The sequence below is a fragment of the Corvus cornix genome, chromosome 5 (assembly GCF_000738735.6).
Source record: "Corvus cornix cornix isolate S_Up_H32 chromosome 5, ASM73873v5, whole genome shotgun sequence".
NCBI lineage: Eukaryota > Metazoa > Chordata > Aves > Passeriformes > Corvidae > Corvus > Corvus cornix.
In genome coordinates, this window is record NC_046335.1 from 37,311,771 (window position 1) to 37,328,009 (window position 16,239).

The 16,239-nt window shown below is 40.5% G+C and overlaps 2 protein-coding genes across 2 annotated transcripts in view; both read left to right on the top strand.

Moving 5' to 3' along the window:
* The window catches only part of EHD4 (EH domain containing 4), a 30,134-nt gene extending 18,366 nt beyond the window's left edge, over positions 1 to 11,768 (top strand). The window contains exons 4-6 of the mRNA XM_039552206.1: positions 1,347 to 1,759; positions 4,597 to 4,761; positions 7,218 to 11,768. Coding sequence (XP_039408140.1) covers positions 1,347 to 1,759; positions 4,597 to 4,761; positions 7,218 to 7,754 — 1,115 coding nt within the window. The 3' untranslated portion in view covers positions 7,755 to 11,768. The remainder of the gene's footprint in view (positions 1 to 1,346; positions 1,760 to 4,596; positions 4,762 to 7,217) is intronic.
* Positions 11,769 to 15,366: 3,598 nt separating this feature from the next.
* SPTBN5 (spectrin beta, non-erythrocytic 5) overlaps positions 15,367 to 16,239 on the top strand; it is a 97,553-nt gene continuing 96,680 nt past the window's right edge. Inside the window, exons 1-2 of the mRNA XM_039552933.1 lie at positions 15,367 to 15,389; positions 16,118 to 16,219. Of these exons, the coding sequence (XP_039408867.1) occupies positions 15,367 to 15,389; positions 16,118 to 16,219 (125 nt within the window). The remainder of the gene's footprint in view (positions 15,390 to 16,117; positions 16,220 to 16,239) is intronic.

Below are 16,239 nucleotides of genomic sequence, written 5' to 3' on the forward strand. Positions count from 1 at the left end.
AAAAAAAAAAAAAAAAAAAAAAAAAAGCAAGCAAACAACCAGCTGATTTGCTTTTGGCTTCCCTGTTGAAGACCAGCAACTTGAAGGTATAATGAGTAATGACTTGACTGAACCAGCATTAAGAAAAGCTAAGCAACTTTACAATGTTCCCTCCTACACCCTTTTATTTACACTGGTTAAAAGATGCTAGGGAGAATGAGGAGTGGTGAGGGGTCTTTTGCTTGTATCTGGAGTAGGTGTATGAAGTGTTTGTTTCTTGTATGAGTAATCTAATTGGGTTTTCTTGTTTGGAGGATTGGAGATTTAAAGATTTATCTTGCACAGCTGAGAAATAATCAAAGACACTGTGGACGGCTTAGTGGTGGTAACTGAGCTTTCTTTGCTGTTGGCATTTAAATATATGCTGCTGGGATATATTAAATTGTTGATTCTGTGTGTATTACTTTATACCAGTCTTTGAATTGTGACTGCTCCCTCTTTCAGGTCTGATGTTTCTGAGAGGAAGAGGAGGGGTGGGATATCAGCTTCCAGTACATGCTTTGCTGTTCCTTACTCATACTAGATGAGTCACATCCACGCCAAACCCAAAGCCAGTGGTTACTCTGTGGATTAGATGTGTCACTTCTGAATGAGGAGTTCCTGGATACTGTTTGTTGTGTGGATTAGGTAGCATCTGAACCTGTAAAAGCATTTAGACAGGTGCTATGAATAGGCTTTCCTTCAGAACATGATAAAGCTTGTTTCAGTCAATCAGAAAGGTCACTGCTCATGTTCTGTAACCTGCCATGTCCTCAAAACCATCAGCAATGCAGTCACGTTACTTGTAAATTGTACTTCTGAGTCTGCTGTGGCAGAAATAACAGCAAGTGTTCCAAGATAAGGAGAGATGAGTTTGAAAATGGTTTTAAAATCCAAATATTTCTGGTTGTTGAATTGCACTGGAATGCTGCACCTGCACCATTTTCCTTGTTAATTCAGATAAGCAGTGCTACAGAAGTGACCAATATTAGCAGTGATGAAGAGAGATTGTGATCAGAGCCCCACAGTCCTGGTTAGCTTGGGTGCTGTGCTGGAACCAGACTCCTGGGAAGAGGCAAATGTGGATGTGAGACAGAAAAAAGGGCAGTGATAAAAAACAAAAGATGTTAATAGTGAGACTGGTCTAAGGAAATGCAGGATACAGTTTTCCTGACCTCAGTGTCCACAGATACTGTCGTCTGAGTGATCAATCTCCTCTTTGCCCCCAGATAGAGGCTATTATCCCCTTGTTCTCTATCCCCAGCCCTACCCTCTCCAAGACTCAGGTTTCTGAATGGTAAGACTGTAACAGTGTGTTCTTCCTTCAGGCTACGACTTCTGCCAAGTCCTCCAGTGGTTTGCTGAGAGGGTCGACCGAATCATCCTCCTTTTTGATGCCCATAAACTGGATATATCTGATGAGTTTTCAGAGGCTATTAAGTCATTCCGGGGCCAGGACGACAAGATTCGAGTGGTGCTTAATAAGGCTGACCAGGTGGACACACAGCAGCTGATGAGGGTCTATGGTGCACTCATGTGGTCCTTGGGAAAGGTGATTGACACGCCAGAGGTCCTGCGGGTCTACATTGGCTCCTTCTGGGCCCATCCTCTCCGAAACACAGACAACCGAAGACTCTTTGAAGCCGAGGCACAGGATCTTTTCAAGGATATCCAGAGTCTCCCACAGAAGGCTGCTGTGAGGAAGCTCAATGATCTCATTAAAAGGGCAAGACTTGCAAAGGTAAGAAAAGATAAGAAAATAAAATTGAATGAGCAGTCTCTGCTGCTCTTTCAGTGTGTCCTTTCTCACCCTTCCCAGTTTTTCTCTTGCCATAAACTGTGTCTTTTTAGCAAATGGATTGAATTGTAATTTTTTCAAGGAAAAGATAGCCATTTGGGGTGAAAGCTATTGGTAGCAGACAGGAATTCTAATTTCCTGTGCAGTTATCAGACAAAGTGCATTTGCCTTGAAACACATTTTAGTGTGAACTTCTAATCAAAAATGAAGAGGACTTGCAATTCCATTGGTATATGAGTAGTTGTTTGGGGATGTGTACAACTTCCTATGTTGGCTTATTTAACTTTCTGAATATGAAGATAGACTTCTGTGGGGTTTTTTTGGTGGGGTTTTTTTTTGAGTTTGAAGGGGGGAGTGGGAGGGGCTCTTTGGGAGTTTTTTGTGGTCTGAGCTTTAGGGCACCCTGTAGAAGTTGCTTCTTTGAAAATTCCAGTTAAAATCACAAAGATGTTGTGTTAAATGTTGCTCTGATCCCAGAGCAACCTCAGATCCAGTCTGTTTTGTAAGTGTTCACAGCATTTTGTTTTCATTTGTTACAATCATTTTGGCATTGAAGGAGTGTCAGTTGAATAATTTTTAGATATTTCTATGAAATGTAAAGTAAAAATGGATCTTTATCCATTCTGTAAATACAGAACTCAGTGCTCTTAGGGATACATTAGACAGTCACAAAGGGGAATAAACTGTTTATCTGCAGGAAAGCAGCAATGTAATCCAGTGTCGTCTTTCTGCCTTCCAAACTGATCTCAAAGTACTGACAGTCAAAAATCACTTTTTACAGCATTGCATGGGGGCTTTCTTTTATCCTCTTTTTCTGTGCTACCCTCTTCTTAATCTCTTCTAAAGCATTTACAGTAACTAGAAACAAACACAAACTCTTAACATGCTGTCAAATTTGGGCATTAGGCTTTTTTCTTTTTTTTCTTCATAAGTCCTGTGACTCACTATGCCATTTTGAAGATGGGGACTGTTCTTATCTACAAGAAACACATGTGCATACTGGCAGACCTTAGGCCACTTAGAATACACATGTGAAACTGTTAACGCTTGTGAATTATAAACATACTTTTCTGGGTTTGATAGAAGTATTATTTTAGACATAAGATCCATAAAATTACTTACAATTATTTATAAACTCTCTTAAAAATACCGTTATTGAATCCATTCTGTAATTTTGGAGAAAGACTCATATCTATACTCTTAGAAAATGTCATGGGTTTATGCTTCTTTATGCTCGAGTTTTTTTCTCCTCTATAGAAATGTAAATTTATTTGCAATTAAAATGCATACACTCTTTTTAGATATAAGGAAGTATTGTTGTGTGAAAGTTGTGAACTTAAGATGTGCACATAAAAACTGGTTACATCATCTCTCCTTTAAAAGCAAAGATTTTTTTTCCCAGTTTCCTTCTTAATAAGTAAGGAAATTAATGTGAAAGCAATTGCTGTGTGTAGATTGTGCAAGGTTTGTATAGAATGCTATAATACACATTTGTCATGGTTTGGTAGGTATTAAGTATTATACTTGCACCACACCGAAGCAATAACTTGTTTTACTGATGCTTTTTAATGGTAGTTTGTCTTCCCCCAGTCTTCAAAATTTCACCTGTTTATTGCTCAACATACCTAATTTTTAACTCCTTTTTTCTGTGTGTGTGAAAATTGTAACTTCTGTTTTGTGGACAGCTGCATTCTTTTTAAATGAACAAGGACCTGAGTTCTGTAAAGACATCCTGTTGTGGGGGTCATTTGTCTGCCATGGTCCTGGGTAGGTCAGAGCTTAGGACAGCAGTTTGATAACATCAAGTTGTGATAGCCATGCGTTACTTCTAAAAGAAGGCTGCCCTGGTGCCTTCCCTCTTGTGTGCAAAATGAGTATCAATGTCCACACAATGAGCTGGATAAGTGAACTGACCTCAGTTAGGAAGTGCAGCCACTGTTTCTGTTCAGGACCTGATCACTTGCTCTGTGGCCAAGCAAATCCTTTTGGTGGGGAAAGGTGATGGGAGAGTAGCAAGGGGGAAGAGATGAATGGTTCAGAATAAAGGCATAAGGAAGGTGGCGTGGGCAGGATGGATATTTTGATGGCAATGCAAGAACCAATGTTTTTAAAGACTTGTCATCCTAAATTAATGTCTTTCCTTATAAGCTGAAAAGGCTTTACTTCTCTCCCTAAGGCTTCACAAGGCAGCCATGGCATGCTGTTCCTATTGGAACTGGCTGCTCTGTCATCTGCATGGGTGGCTGCATATAGACTACAGGTACTCACTTTTCAGTGAGTAAATAGGTAGGAATGCAATGTCACTTCAAATAGATACCCCTGCCACTTAGCATACTTAGATTACTGGAGGAATTATCCCATTGATTCCCACAGTGGTTGGTGAGGCAAATGAGTTACAAATCATATGGATGGACCAGTATGGCTGGAGCTCTGTGTATTGTGTCAGGACGTGGGCTTGGGGTCTTGCTTTTTCTCTTGCTGTTGATACTCATAGAATGCTGTACCAGGCTTCTCCTTAAAAATGCAAGGGTGCATCTGTATTTCTACGAAATGTGTTTCCTTTCTCTCTGCCCCTCAAAGGAATGCTGAAAGCAGCAAAAGGTAATAATAACTAACTGATACCTAACTGTTCGTGTAAACACAAAGTTCCAGAAACAGTAGTTGATAATATCTTTTCCTTAGGGAAACATATTTCTGTTTCTTTTTATGACCTAGGTGAGGAACACTGCTGTTAAGTGTCAATAAACAGTAGTTTTGATTTCAGTTTTGCTTCTTTTCAGGTTCATGCTTATATCATCAGCTATCTGAAAAAAGAGATGCCCTCTGTATTTGGAAAAGAGAGCAAGAAGAAAGAACTGATCAACAAATTGCCAGAGATCTACATCCAGCTGCAAAGGGAATACCATATCTCAGCAGGTGACTTCCCTGAAGTCAAGAAAATGCAGGTAAGATGGTAGCTTACCATTCCACTGAAATAACTTTGTAACAGGATTGCCAAATTGGACAAGGTAGAACAGAGTATCTCAGTGTTATAGCTTAGGGTCTTCAGCAATAGAGCAGTTGAAGTGACAGTCATGTCTGATATGAGATTAGAGTGACTTGGAAGTGGTACAGACCAAACCAAAAAAAAGGGTAACTTGCTTAGTGTGCATTCACTGATACAGGACTACATAAAGAATATGAAAATAAGGAATAAGGAATCTGACCTTCTGTCCTTTTAGTCAGTACTTGGTCCCTTATGGCAGATAGTACTAAAGGCTTTGTGCAAATAAAATAGCAGTGAGCACTCACAGGTTAAGGGGCTTCTTGTTTTGAATCCTAAATGTGGTTATATTTATCATTTTTGTAATGGTATCAAATATTTGTGTAGGTGAAGATATTCTTATTCATAAGAATATTCATTTTTACTCTACTCTGTTCCTGTTTCTAATGGTACTGTTAGCTGGTGAGTAATAAAGGCAATGTGTTACTTGAAAAGTCCAGCTTAAAACCTATTGCTTCTGAAAATAGCCTTTTGCTTCTTTCCTGTCCTGTTAAGATTATATTCTGTGAAGGAGAGAGAGAGAAGTTCTTGGTTTATACTCACAACTAACTTTTAAATACCTTTTGTCTCTTCCTCTTTTGGACTTTCTGCAGTGTTTCAACCAATTTTCTGTCACTTTCTTGCCTGTTTATTTCTGTTCTCTGATTTGAGATGAGTTGTTTAGAAAGTATCCTAGGGAAAAGCAACTAATATTGTGTTAGCAGTGATTTCAACTTTATTACTCAAGCCTCAATTGGCAATTTTTGGATCTCAGGTCATAGGCTTCTTGGGTGGCCTCTGAATTAGAGGATAATTCAGCTTGGAAGCTGAAGAACAAGAGATCAGGCGCGTGCAGTTTTCTCTGACCGTGGACTAGTCATGAGTGGGATGGAGGATGTTTTCCAGACGTATCGTTCTGGCAGTATATGTGGTACACTTGAATGGCTAATCACCAGGAGTGATGATTGGCTGGTTAGCTATAGGAAGGCACAAGTTTCTTTCGTGAACTGAAATATTTAACTTGGGAATCAACTATTGGCATGAGATAGCAAATCACAGATGAAGCACAAGATGTATTTTAGCTAAGTTTTCACAGACAGGATTGTTGGAAAGGTTTAATGAGTTAGGCTTTGAAAGGGGACTTTGTGGTAAAAGCTGTCTCTTCCTTCCCTTGCTGCTTTTGTTTGGGATGCAAAATGAGAGAATGAGAGATTTGAATATTGAACCAAAATTTGAATGAAACTCTTCCAAACTTATAGTGCATGTCAGTTAAGCCTCAGCAGCAGATGGCAGCAAATATGTACAGGAGAAATCAGTCACTTCTGTAATGAGGAGCAAAATTGTGTGAAAACAAAATTGTGCCAAAACAGATAGCAAGTTGACCTTTGCTTCCTGAGACTTATTGCACAACATATTCTGATCAGGTGCTGTAAATCAGGTGGTTGTGTATAAATGTCACCTGAACAGAGTTGCTGCTTGACTGTTTTTACCCCATGGTCCAGGTTTGGGTTCATGTCATTATTATTTTGATATGTATAGGAGCAGCTCCTTCATCTATCCAGTGATAAATGGGATTTGTTAAAGCAGTTTAACATCAGGTTACGGAAGGTGGGAAGTGGTAGTGGTGGTGATGTTTGAACAGTTTCCACTGTAACTTTTTCTTCCTGGCAAGCATTTTGCATGTAGAAATAATGTAATAACTGCCTAAAGCATTTTTAATTTTTGAATGCTGTGGTGTAGAACATGCTTGGGCTTGTGTTGGAATAGTGCATATCACCTAGGTAAACATCTCACTGAGGTTAGTAGGATGAAAACTGCACAAATTCTGCAGGGACCATCTGACTTCATGAGTTCTGGCAGTACTGCTATAAAACACAGCATTTCTTCATTGGTAAACGACACCTCTTCCTGACCTAACCACCACCAAGAAGTTTATAGAATCAGATCAGTCCGCAAACATTTGATTTTATTTTTAACTTTAAACACTTGCACAAGTGCTAGCAGGACTGAGGACTTACTTGTATGCTTTCTTTGACATTTGGAAGAAAATCATCAAATGGAAGGTTGCTGGGTAACACTCATCAGCTGCTGTGGTTTAATCCACTGCATTTTGAAAATTGTATTGTAAATGTAATTTAATAGTCAAACTCATACACTGTTGCAAAATTGTCTTAGTGTGTTTGATCAAATATATTGGTTGTATGGTACATATGTGTCCCTTTTGTTCCTCCTTCAAGAGGAGTTTCAGCTATAGAAACAGCTTGAAAAGATATTTATTTCAATTCAATTATTACTTGATTATTTTAATTTGAAGCCCATTCTTTAAACTTTTCAATGTATTGGAATAGTTTTTAACTGCTGTCACTGCGTCATTCACAGGAGCTGTTGGAGAATTGTGACTTCACTAAATTTCATTCTTTGAAACCAAAGCTAATTGAAGCTGTGGATAACATGCTGGCCAACAAAATTGCCTCCCTGATGAACCTGATCAGCCAGGAAGAGAGCAACATGCCCACAGAGATGGTACATGGTGGAGCATTTGATGGCACCATGGCAGGACCTTTTGGCCATGGATATGGGGAAGGTGCTAAGGAAGGAGCTGATGAAGAGGAATGGGTTGTTGCCAAAGATAAACCTGCTTATGATGAGATTTTCTACACTCTGTCACCAATCAATGGCAAAATATCTGGGATTAGTGCAAAGAAGGAGATGGTGACTTCTAAACTACCCAATAGCGTCTTGGGGAAGATCTGGAAGCTTGCAGACTGTGATGGCGATGGGATGTTGGATGATGAAGAGTTTGCATTAGCAAAACATCTCATCAAGATTAAACTGGATGGATATGAACTGCCTGGCACGCTACCTTCCCACCTGGTGCCACCATCTCACAGGAAACCTTTCCAGACAGCAGAATGAACAATAAAAGGAGAAGAATGAGGGTTTTGAAAATCCCACAGGAAGTGTGTTGAAAATACCAAAATTGGAAATGAAGCTTAGATCCTTAAACCTTACAGCACATTTCATGCAAGCTACTGAAGTTGTAAGCATGGCAGCAGGGAAACATTCATGTAGCTGTCCCTGCTGACCTTCACTCAGACATGCTTATCACAAGTGCCTTATAATAGCTGTCATAAGGTGAAAATGTTTTTGTAGTCCTGTGTCTGTGTCTCACTGCCTTTACAACCATAAAGCAGAAAAGACCATGCATAAAAATTGCTGACCTTCACCAGACCTAAATACTCATCAACCCCAAGCTTCTCCAAACTATTCTAAATAGCACACTGAAGCTCAAAATGTTAAATTCACCTGCCTACGCAAGGAATATTTAGATGCTAAAAATGTACTTAAGCCATTGAGTGAATGTCAGCATCTCTATAGACTAAGAAAAGGCTGATATAAAAGGAAATTTTATTTTTGTTCTTTTTATTATGTAATTGGAGTTAGAGTGATGAGGAGAGTCATGTAAGTGCTCAGAACATGAGCAAACTTGTTTTAAAACTTAAGATTCTAGCTATAACTGCAAAATACTAAAATTATTTTTTCAATCTGTTATTGTGTCTTATCTGAAGAACAGCTTCTTCAGTTTTACACAGCACTGTATATTCAGTATTATCATTAGAAGAACTGAGATCTCCTTTGTTCCTTGAATTTAGTTTTCTTTGTGGTTTAAGCTTAGCTTCTCTGCAGACAATGAGTTCCTGAATGGTTCAGAGTGACAGCAGAATGGTTTCTTGAGCTAAAAAAAACATGTTTGCATTGAAATTAAGCCTCACTTTCTGTTCATAAAAGGTGTGTTGCTCAAAATCAACCTCTTCAAAGCACGTCAAATTGTTTTGGGATATTTTTATTGCTATTTAATTTCTATTTACAGCTAATTATGCAGTTATGTCTGTGTATTTTTTAATATATAATATATTTAAGAGAAGTTTTTAACTCTTCCTTTTGCCAACATGTAGCTGACAACCACAAAAGAGAGATTCAGTTCCCATGGTGGCAGAATTGAAGGATGGGGAGGCTAACAGGAACTGTTACATTGACTAATAAGTGATAGACTCATCCCTCCAAATATTACTCCTTTATTGAAAACAATCCTTGAAAAGAATGGACGCTTAACAAACATTTATTTTCCAACAACACACAATCAAAGTTGACCCTACTGTCTGCTTACAACTGATTTTTATCAGTACCTTAAAAGAAGGCAAGTTTTTGGCCCTGTGAACTTGAGTCTTTCAGGGAGGGCCAGTTCTTCCTAAAATCAAATTTGGTAGTCAGTTCTGGTCTATGTGTATGAGCAGGAATCGACTTGTATTGCATTTGTAAGAGGATATACCCTACACATCAAAGGTACTGTAGTTTTGAGCACTTTTTTGTTAAGTCTCAGTAAGTGGCAGCAGTAGTGCCTTCTGAGACAGAGCAAGCCAAAGAGTGCTTTAACGTCCTTGCAATGGGGGTGGGGAGGGAAATAATTTGGATATTGTCTCCCAGTTAAGGTTTTAGTCACACTTCTGTCTTCGGTTCTGTGGGTGATCTAAGAAAAGCCTCAGCTTCTTTTTTCAAATCATATATTTGTAGGTTGTCAGGTTTAATACTTCACATCTTTCTGGACCTCTCATCTTTCTGCATCTGTTCTATTCTGAGGTGCGATTTCCATGAACTTTGTCAGGGCTCTTCCATGGGAAAACTGTGATGCTATTTTAAGTAATGGCAGAACACCACCTTTACCTTGCCAGGTTTCTGGACCTGTATCAAGGACGTCCTGGCATAGCTAAATTGTTCTGAGGACTTGATTTTTTTTTTTTTTTTAATTCTTAGGTGTTTTTCCTATCATTCAAGCACACCAGCTTCATTTCTGTTAGACCTAAATTAGGAGCCAAATTAACCTTAGTGCACCTCTGTGCACTTTAGTAGAGCTGTGAAACTTGACCCTGAGTCTACCTGTGTGACTGTACATCTGCAGAGTAACTATTTTCTATGTAATTTATTTTTGATTGAACAAAAAGTAGTCTATAGACATTGCAGGTGTTAAGGAAAAGAAAAAAGGCTGCAGAAGTAGTAATGTGTGTTTGTGGGTAGTGTCTGCAGTCAGCACCACTTTATACACTACTGACCAGCTTAGTACTAGTGACTAGCTTAATCAGGAAAGCCACCAGGAGAAAGAATGCTACTGTAGTGTAGGCAAAGCTGAGAGGATCTGGGAAGCTGCTGATCTTCTGACTCTGCCTTACCTTGCTGTGCAGCAGCATAGGGCTACAGAGGTGGACTGTAGCTTCCAGGGGTGATGCTCCAGACATACTGGAGCCATGTGATCCCATGCCATTAGAAATATCCCCCTTCAGTGAGAAGAGCAGGATAGTTTTGGTGGTTTTATTTTTCTAGTTTTATTGATAGTAAAGTGCAGAACACAGCCTTTTCCTCAGTCTCTGTGACAGTATGTTAACTCGGTCTTAAGGCAGACAAATTGAAATGCATCATTTTGATAAATTAAAATATTTTGTCTAGGTGGGATTGTAGCATTTTGCTTTGTGTTCCAGTAGAATTTGGAAGATGAGTGCATGAAGCATGTATAGCAGTAGAGGTGGATTTTCTCTGGCTGTCTGGAGGAATAGAAGTGTTTCATGGTTGGCATCCACAGCTAAATAAATGTATTTCTAGGTATGTGGTACAGTGAACTAGCATCACAGTTAGATGATAGGAATAAAGTACATTTCATATGAACTTTAAACAGCAGCTTCTTGCACAACTAAACTGATGGAGCGGGTTGATGTTGCCCAGGGAAGGGGATCTCTTCTCACTGCATCCTCACAGGTCCATGGACCTCCCCCATTTGCCTTGCTGGCTGTCTGCAAGCCCATTCAGTTAGTTACACCAGCCACACACAACTGTTTGGATGATGTTCTGTGGAGTTAGTGAATCCATGTGCTAAAAGCATGAGAAGTGAGCAGGATTGCCTTCTCTCATGATAGTATGCTCTAAGTAGTTATTGGTAACAGCAGCCTGAGGTAATCTTTGGTGTTCAGTTTGTTACTAATATCAGCTGAAGAGAGGTGGAGATGTTGGATTTATTGAATGTTTTATGCCTAGGATGCTAATAACATTTTCTGCAAGATCGTTCAAAGCTGTCTGTAATTTATCCTGTGAAATCTGTGCCCACTGATGTAGCCTACTGTCTTAAACTAAAGTAGAAACTGCTGCTTTTTATCTTTTCTCCAGCTATTCCACAACACAGTTTTAGTTGGCAACTCTAGTTCTGTTCCTTCAGAAATTATGAGGTTTTGTTGTAGATTGGAGCAGAAAATGTGGGGCTACCACTCATAATCACAATACAGGACACCAAGAGACTTAAAGCTGTGACAGCTTGAAACTGGAGAGTTCATGAAGACTTTTAAGTCAGAGTGAGGTCCCAGTTGTTAGTTGGGTATGGTGTGGATTTGTGTGGAACCTGGTCTCAAAGCAGCAAGTATCTGGTCCCTGGCTTTCAACATTGTTTATTGCCAGCTCTTGAAATGCACCCTCTTTTTCTTTTTGTCACTTCCTTCCCTTCACAATGTGCACTCATTTTGATGGCTCTTTATATTGATGGATCTCAAGCAGAGTTTGAAGTGTATGGTTTGATGGATATGTGTAACTTAGCACTGAGAGAATGAACTTGAACTTCTTTTTCTATTTCACATGCTCATATTTTCTAATATTTTTGTTAAATACTGTTTTCATTTCAAAGGCACTCTGATTTTTGAGGAAAGGCTTGATCTGTGCAGTGTGCTTCAGTTTGGCCAACTAGGCAAACAAAGTTGTAAGTTCATTATTGTTGCACTTTTATTACACAGTGAATTCTTTGCAGATACTGTAATATATTTTAATATGCTTTGTAATCATTTTTAGAAAGCAGTGATAAAAATTGCTGATTTAATAAACTAATATTGAACTACCTGAGATTTTGGTTTGTTTGCTTCTTTCTGGAAGATAATCTTTCAGTGACTCAAATTTTGTAATCCTGCCTACTTAAGGTCCATAGGCAGAGTAGCTATTTGGCAAGCTGCTGATTTTCCCACCTCAGTTTGTGTCCATAATAGGTTCTGGCTATTTCTTTTCTGTGCGCTTGAACTTCTTGCTGAAATTACCACTTGTGGCAGGGCTTGATTCCAGAATTAAATTTATCTGTAAAGAATTAAAAAAAACTTGCACAAACCTCCAGCACCTCTCTGTAATTAGCATGTTATAGCACAATGTACTTTTGGAGCTTCCTAAATGTGGAAGTTTTGTAAAGTCCAAGTGTGGAAAATAAATCTAAAACTTCCTGTGTGGATTGAAAGTTTGAAACTTGAACTGAGAGGTGGTACTGTTAACTTCAGTGGGGGTGCTAACCTTGAAATGTAAGAGTAGATTAAATAGCACCTTAGCAGAAAGCACTTTGATGTGTTTGTCCCAAACAATCAAAAGACATCTTCCACACCATGCTGCCAACTACCTGAGAATAACCAATTGTATCAATAGAACATTCATTGTTACACTGTGTTTAAATGATTTCCTCGTGCCCCTCTCTTTCTCCTCTATGCACACATCTTACTCGAGGCATTTCCAAAGATCCGTGTGTGCCATCAGGATGCTACAGTTTAGCTATTGCTCCTGCTGTGGTCAAATGTCACCTGCTGTGGAGTTCATATGTAAGCAGTGTTGGCAAACTGGGCTCTGGCTCCTGGTGCCATATGTCACATGAAAGCAAGTGTTTCACCTGCAAACAACATGTGGGGGTTCCTGGAGGCTACATAGCTCTTGAGCTGCAGCGACTTGCTGAACTGCTCCTTATGAAAGTGAAAAATAATCTGAAGGTGAGGTTTTAGTGGGGCTTGGATGTGGGAGGGGTTGCTCTTTGGGTTTTGGGGTTTTTTTAATAGAATGTTGTTTTACATGCTCAGCATATAAGACATTTCAGACTTTGAAAAATTTGCAGCACACTTCAGCAGTTGTTCTCTCTAATCCGCAGTTTGCATTTGGATAACATGAAAAGTAGATGAGTGTCGATGCTATCAGTTTATAAGTTTTGCAGTAATTGTTGCTTCTAATATTTGGCACTCTTAAACTGTGAAACATTTATGTTTTAACTCTGGTGGCAGTAGTCACCTTGATAAATAGGAGTACTGGTGTGCTGCTTAGTTTCTCCAAACCTTATTTGCTCCCACGTCTGGTGCATTTGTAAGGTCTTTGGAGCAGACACTGCTCTGGGTTTCTCTGATCTCGCCATGCTGCAAGTCCTAACTGGAAGTGCAGAGGACCTTTTGAAAGCTTGGTCCTTGGGCTTGCCTGCCTGACCTGGGGAGGAAAACACAAGAGAAAAAGTTGTCTGCCTTGCCCTGCTCAGACAGGTGAAAAATGCATCTGCTGAAAGTGCCTTCCATCCCTCAGGGACCAGAGCAATGAGCTGGAAATAAATATCCATACCCAATAAACACCTGTTGTGATCAAAACACATCAGGAGGATGAGGTTGTTTTTCACCAATATGTTCAGAAGTCCTGAATCTATGCAGCTTTTCTGATCTGAGGGAAAAATATGGATGGAAACCATGGTTTTGAGGCAGACTCCTCTCCTTTTTCCCATTGGAGGACTTCATGCTAGCACAGATTTGTACCTAGTGATAGACTGTGGGCTCTGTTTCTGGCCCAGTGAATACTGGAAGCTCACGAATGCAAGGTTTAACTTATTCTCCCACCTATTCTTTTCTCTGAGATGGAGCTTGTCCATGTCCTTTCCAAAGTCTTGCTAGCTGAGCAACCCATATTCCACGTCAGTCTGGAGCTCTGAAGAATTCATTGTAGTGAAAGTAGCTTGTGAATGGTATGTACCTGGCACCAGGTGCTGTATTTCAGAGATACTGTAAGATTTCTATGTTCACCTTTTTTAACTTTTGTAAACAAGGAACTGCTGAAACATGCTGCTCATGCTTAGTGATTTTCTTTTCAGATAATTCTGTGGGTTTTTCTCAAAATACATTCATTTTGTGTCTAGTCTGAAAGTAAGAAATTAACAAACAATGTAAGTATAACTGGTAAGCTCAGGGCTTTGCAATTTTTGCCTGCAGTGGAGAGTAATTGCCATTTTTCTTTATTTTGTATTACCATGTCCTAGCTCTTGTCTTCTAAAATTCGCACCTCTAACTGTTGATACGTTTTTGTTTAACGTTTATACAATGTTTTTGCCAATGACCTTCAACCATTCCACATAACCTTCACAGGGAAACCGGGATGGCTGGGCTGGTTTGCACTCAGTGATCTGCTGGTCAGGGCAGTGGGGGACCAAAACCTGAGAGCACACCATGGTGTGCACTGCCCCTGAGGGTAGGTGCTGTGCTCTGGCACTAAGGGTGCTGGGAGCCATTTCCATACGTGAATCCCACAGTTTTGTTTCATCAGTAAATGGAGCTAAATGCTTTATCAGCCCAATATACAAACAACCCCCTACAATACAGCTGTGAAGAAGAAGTTTCATGTTCATGCAAGAGTCTTCCTTAGTAGCAATAAAAAAAAATGGAAATATTGGAATTAAATGATAAAAATACGCTAGTTAGATCTAGCATTGCCAACACAGTGATTTCTAAGGCCCATTTTCAGTTTGATGTTCAAAATATTAAGGATATTCTGTCACTTGAAACCTTTTATCTATGTTTGTATGAAATGGAAAGAGACTGAAAGTCTTTTGTTCCATGTGTTGATCTCAAAAAGCCTTTGAAGCTCTTATGTTAACTATTTGAGGTTCAGAAACAGAAGGGAAATTTCAAGATAATATAAACAGCTCCAAGGAGAAAATGTCTTTAACTCATGACTAAACAAGCAAACATATATTTTCTGTTTCAAAAAGATGGCTGAACTTCTTCATGCCAGGAAAAATAAATCCATCTGATTTTGCTTTAAGCTGTCCTCTTTTTCAAATGCAGCGAGGGGCTCCAGTTCCTTTGGATGATGTAATTCGACTGTTCTGCTTGAGTTCTGCTCCCTGTTGATGTCATGTCGCTGCTAGCCAACTATTCAAAGAGAAAAGCAACTTCTAGTTTAGACTAGAGCATGAGGAGGCTGAGGTTTATAACAACCCAGCATCCTGGGATGCTGGGTTAGATCCTCCCAGGCAGAGCTCAGCTTTAAGAGGAGCTGGGGCTCCATCCACCGTGGACCCCCTGCCTGCAGGTGGGTGGCACCCCGGGGTGGCTGGTGACAGCAGTGCTCACACAGCAGGTATGTAGGGGGCAGGGAAAGGGGGTTCCTGGGGGTGGTGTGCTGAAGTCCTTCGGGGAAAGAAGCTGAGAGATGTATGTGGCTATTTTGGGACAAAGTTCAGCTGAGAAGCCTGTGAAAGCAGGGGATCTGTGCAGACTGAACTGGAGATTGCCATGCCTCTCCTCAGCTGCTTTTGACTAACTCCTCCCAACTTTTCTTCAGCTCTGGTATTCCATTCCCAAATGAGTGAACAGCTTCTTGAATAACTTACTGTCTGCTCCTCTCCTTGTTCTTGATATCCAAAGTATATTGCCTCTGTGCCGCAATGATGCCTGAGATTACATGTGAGTACGTGGTTGGGAATGTGGTTAGATGTGGTTAGGAAACATTCTGGGATCATGGTTCGGCTCACCTGTGTCCACACTACGTTGATGAGACTGAACATCAGCTGTTTGCTGGAGCTGGGGAGGGAGGCAGAGGGAAGGGCCACCTGTGGGGCCCAGATTGCTGGCCCCAGGCAGCGGGATAATTTCTGTACTTACTTGGCACATTGTGGGCTACAAGACTGTAGCCCTGGGAAGGGGCTGCCTTTATACCCCATAGAGTCAATGTCCAAATGTTTTGAGACTCTTACATGTGGAAGTAACATGGCTGGAGACACAGCGGGGGATAAAGGGCTGAGCTGTCACGCACGTGTTTACACGTGACATGCTTATTCTCTTTGAGATTTGGGGAACCCTTTCCTTAGCAGGGATCAGACAGGATTTTCATGTACCTTCAGAAAGGTGGGTATGCAAAGCATACATAATGGAGGGCGATGGGCTGTGTCTAGCCTTTCACCTGAGCCGTGTGAATAGACTCGGTCCCCTGCAGCAGCAGGCATGATATGGTCACATGGCTTTGAAATCGGAGCTGGCTTTGCTCGGTGGCAGCACAGAGCACGGCTGTAGCAGCTTGGCACAATGAAGGGCTCATGGAGCTACAGGACTGTCAGCTACAAATGGCCTTAGTGGGGGTGCTTTGGCCCAGGAAGGCATCTGCACCCTGCTGTGTATGTGTATATTCGTCTGTGGCAGATCCTCCATCCGCGTGGGCAAGGGCAACGATGAGGGGAAGACAGTGCTGCTGCCTGGAAAAGCTGCCCTGGGAAAGCTCATGGTGATCCGCCCTCACTTGAGGTCAGGGGTGGGAGTAGGAG